The 4,158-nt window shown below is 33.5% G+C and overlaps 1 protein-coding gene across 1 annotated transcript in view; it reads left to right on the forward strand.

Moving 5' to 3' along the window:
• Positions 1-4,158, forward strand: part of LOC106460122 (potassium/sodium hyperpolarization-activated cyclic nucleotide-gated channel 2-like) — a 79,674-nt gene that overhangs the window by 59,086 nt on the left and 16,430 nt on the right. The window contains exon 4 of the mRNA XM_022386767.1: positions 1,269-1,543. Coding sequence (XP_022242475.1) covers positions 1,269-1,543 — 275 coding nt within the window. The remainder of the gene's footprint in view (positions 1-1,268; positions 1,544-4,158) is intronic.

A 4,158-nucleotide genomic window follows, 5' to 3' on the forward strand; every position in this document is an offset into this window, starting at 1 on the left:
GAATGTGATAATTTGTACATAATACTGATGAGAATGTGATAATTTGTACATAATACTGATGAGAATGTGATAATTTGTACATAATACTGATGAGAATGTGATAATTTGTACATAATATTGATGAGAATGTGATAATTTGTACATAATACTGATGAGAATGTGATAATTTGTAGATAATACTGCAAAATGTCAACTTTGCTTCTAAGAAAACGTACCAATAAATGATAAACGACACTTTGCTGTTGAGAACGTTAGTTAGGTGGAAGGTTAATTCTAGTTTCACTCTATTGTGGACTTAAACTGGTGTGTTAGCTTGAGGGTGTACAACTTACCATCGGTGTATGTTTAAAGGACAGAATGCAGAGTGGATATATGTTTAGAATATTGGGTTTAGCATCGGAGTCTATTTAAATAGTAAAACGTTAGAATGTACAATACAGCACAGTTTAATGTTTGTATAGAACCTGGCGTTACAAGACTGTGTATAATGTAGAACAAAGCTTTCGCGTCTGTTTAGAATGTTAAAAACGACAGAGTCCGTTCAAATTGTTAAAGCTGAACAGCAACGATAGAAATATGTTTAGAACATAGTTTGTTTGGTTTAGCTCAAAGTTAAACAATGGGCCATCTGCGTTCCGTCTACTGCGGGGAATTGAATCAATTTTAGTGTGTAGACTTACCAATGACTCACCGGGGGACATATAAAACAGCATCCACCTATGTATACACCAAGTTAAAACACTTTGTTTAGTGTGTTTGACATGTGACAACTGACACTAAATTTATCTTTTGATAAAGTTACTTTCTGTTAAGCAAATCGTTCTGTGTTGTATTTTCTACAATCACGCGTCCAACAGTCTATTTTAATATCGTTCATATTGTTTCTAATTTGTTTGTTTGTAATTAAGCAAAAAGCTACACAATGGGCTATCCATGCTCTGCCCACCACGGGTATCGAAACCCGGATTCTAGCGTTCTAAGTCCGCAGACATACCGCTGTGCCACTGGGGGGGCCTATTGTTTCTAAAGAAATTTATATATATTGAAAACTTTTACTTTCGTCCGAATAACCTTAAAGTGTAACGTTATTATTAATAATTTAAGATTTATATTTGTGTAAGATATTATATATGTCTTAATATAATATTTACTTATTTAGTAAATTTATTTTAATTTACAAAATGTAAAAAAAAATTATGTTGTCTTACTTGAAGGTTACACAGATAATTTAACCAGCAGCGCCATCTCTCGATCTGATTTTTTTCTAGGAATAATGAATCGTGACAATTCAGAGCAAGTGATTCTTGATCCTAAGCTTATTGCTAAATACTACATCCGAACTTGGTTTTTTCTGGACCTAATTAGTTCCATTCCCTTGGATTATATTTTCCTCATCTTTAACCAGGACTACAGTGATAATTTTCAACTCTTACACGCTGGCCGGGCCTTGAGAATTATACGATTAGCCAAGATGTTGAGTTTGCTAAGACTTTTACGTCTCTCAAGGCTGGTTCGATACGTCAGTCAATGGGAGGAAGTTTATGTAAGTTGATTTAACACTGAGATTTGATTTATGTACATAAGTCGATATATTTGTGAAGTCAGTTAACTTAATATTAAATCATTTTCTATAAAGTTTTCAATCTGTTAATGGAAATGGTTCAAAAACTTGTGCAGCAGCCAGATGAAAGCTTCTATTAGAAGAATAAAGTGCATTAAGATTGAAATTGTTTTGACACTTTTGGATATAGATTAAAAACGAAGGCATGCATGAGTGACGATTAGTAGAAACTCGCTAGACATCATAAAGGATGAATTATTGAGTTCTTCTGATCTGTTTCATGAAGCAGAAGTTTTGTTCTTGTGACAAACAGTAATGTTGAAACATTTTATAGTTCGACGAAAATTATTATTTCTTTAAGGAAAGAAACGAAATAGGCATAAAAAAAGTTATTGTGTGTGCATATCATACCGAATTGATTTGGTTTGAATTAATTGATATAAAGCACCCTGTGTTTAAAATAGTATTTGATTTGTAATTTACGAAAATAGATTTGCATGTCTTTTTATGAAAGGTTTTAGTTAAGTCATATTATGATCATATTACTGTCAGTCTTTGCTAAACAACTTGTATTCATAATATTATGCTTCTGTTTCAGTCCACTCTAGAGTGAAACACTATATGTAAATAGTATAGTTTAAACAGATTTTAACACTAACTCATCTGTTTCATTCAACTCTAAAGTGTAACACTATATGTAAATAGTATAGTTTAAACAGATTTTTTTTAGATTATAGAATGTAGCACTGATGACTGTTGAATGTAGACCAGACATCGACCTTTGTTTTCTTTTACAAAGAGCAAAATCGGCGATTTACAAGTTATTCTGGAGAATTTGTTAAGAAACCTTTATTGATAAGATTGAAGCTTCAATTAGAAACAGCAAACATTAAATGATGTGGAAGAAGCGTTTAGAGAATAAGTACAGATGTTTCATTTCGAGTGAATCTAGATTAAATTTAAACCAAAAAAGGTAAAAACTTGTCGTATACTACCAATAACTTCCGATCAAAGCAAGATATCTAAATAAATCAAAACTAATAACAACCTGGGAAATAATCACCTGCGTATGATAACATATTTGTACAATTAATAAAAGTTTCAACTCATTTTACATTCATATGGCCGTCACACCAAACATGCTCGCCCTTTCAGCCGTGGGGGCGTTATAATGTAACGGTCAATCCCACTATTCGTTGGTAAAAGCGTATCCAAAGAGTTGGCGGTGGGTAGTGATGACTAGCTGCCTTCTCTCTAGTCTTGCACTGCTAAATTAGGGACGGCTAGCGCAGATAGTCCTCGTGTAGCTTTGCGCGAAATTCAAAAACAAACAAACATTCATATGGTTGTTAGTGACGAGCTTTTGAAGTAGGGTTTTAGCTACGATTTTTTTTGCACACTGTTTATTTGTTTTTATTCAAACCTAATGACATGGAATTTTAGGTACTTTATTTTGCACATTGTCTAATTGTTTTACTAAACTAATGATGCAATGATATCGTCACAACACACTAAGTCGTAACACTGGATCGGACGTGTCCTAGTGGTTAGCGTACCTGACTGTGAAACCTAGGATCCATGGTTCGCAAGCCTTTTCCGTACAATCGCACTCTACACTTTGGAGCCGTGGATGCGATATAAGTGTGACAGTCAAATCACACTATTCGGTCAGATAAGAATATTCCAAGGGTTGGGAGTAAGCGGCTTCCTTCTGTTCTATCAGTTCCAAGTTTGTGACCTCTAGAACAGATATCCTCTGTGTAGTCGTAACAGCTAGGCCTTCTTTATTTACCTGCACTACAGAATATCTTACAAGATAACTCTTAAGGTGTTCAAAACTAAGCCTAACTAATCGTAAAATAATTATACATAAACAACAAGATGCGTTCATTTTTTGCTGATATTACATAAAAAATCACCGTATAATGCTGGCTTTTTGGTGTTTCGATACAACTGGAAGTAAACGTACTTTAAAACTATGTTATTTTAACACTTACTAATCGATGTCAGTCGTTATACATGAGGCTTAACTATCCACCTGTTATTGTCATGTTAGTGGATGTTCAAGATTCTAAAAACGATACACACGTATTAATGATGAGCCAATGAGCATCAAGACGACTGCTGCAAAACCATCGAAAACTGAGCATTCAAACGAAGACTTTAGAATGTAAGGCTTACCATCGGCGTATATCTATCGTTATACTACATTCGATCACCTAACTTTGTAAAAAGATCTATCGTTATACTACATTCGATCACCTAACTTTGTAAAAAGATCAATCGTTATACTACATTCGATCACCTAACTTTGTAAAAAGATCTATCGTTATACTATATTCGATCACCTAACTTTGTAAAAAGATCTATCGTTATACTACATTCGATCACCTAACTTTGTACAAAGATCTATCGTTATACTACATTCGATCACCTAACTTTGTAAAAAGATCTATCTTTATACTACATTCGATCACCTAACTTTGTAAAAATATCTATCGTTATACTACATTCGATCACCTAACTTTGTAAAAAGAGCTATCGTTATACTACATTCGATCACCTAACTTTGTAAAAAAGATCAATCGTTATACTAC

The sequence above is a fragment of the Limulus polyphemus genome, unplaced genomic scaffold (genome assembly GCF_000517525.1).
Source record: "Limulus polyphemus unplaced genomic scaffold, Limulus_polyphemus-2.1.2 Scaffold714, whole genome shotgun sequence".
NCBI classification, from domain to species: Eukaryota; Metazoa; Arthropoda; class Merostomata; order Xiphosura; family Limulidae; genus Limulus; species Limulus polyphemus.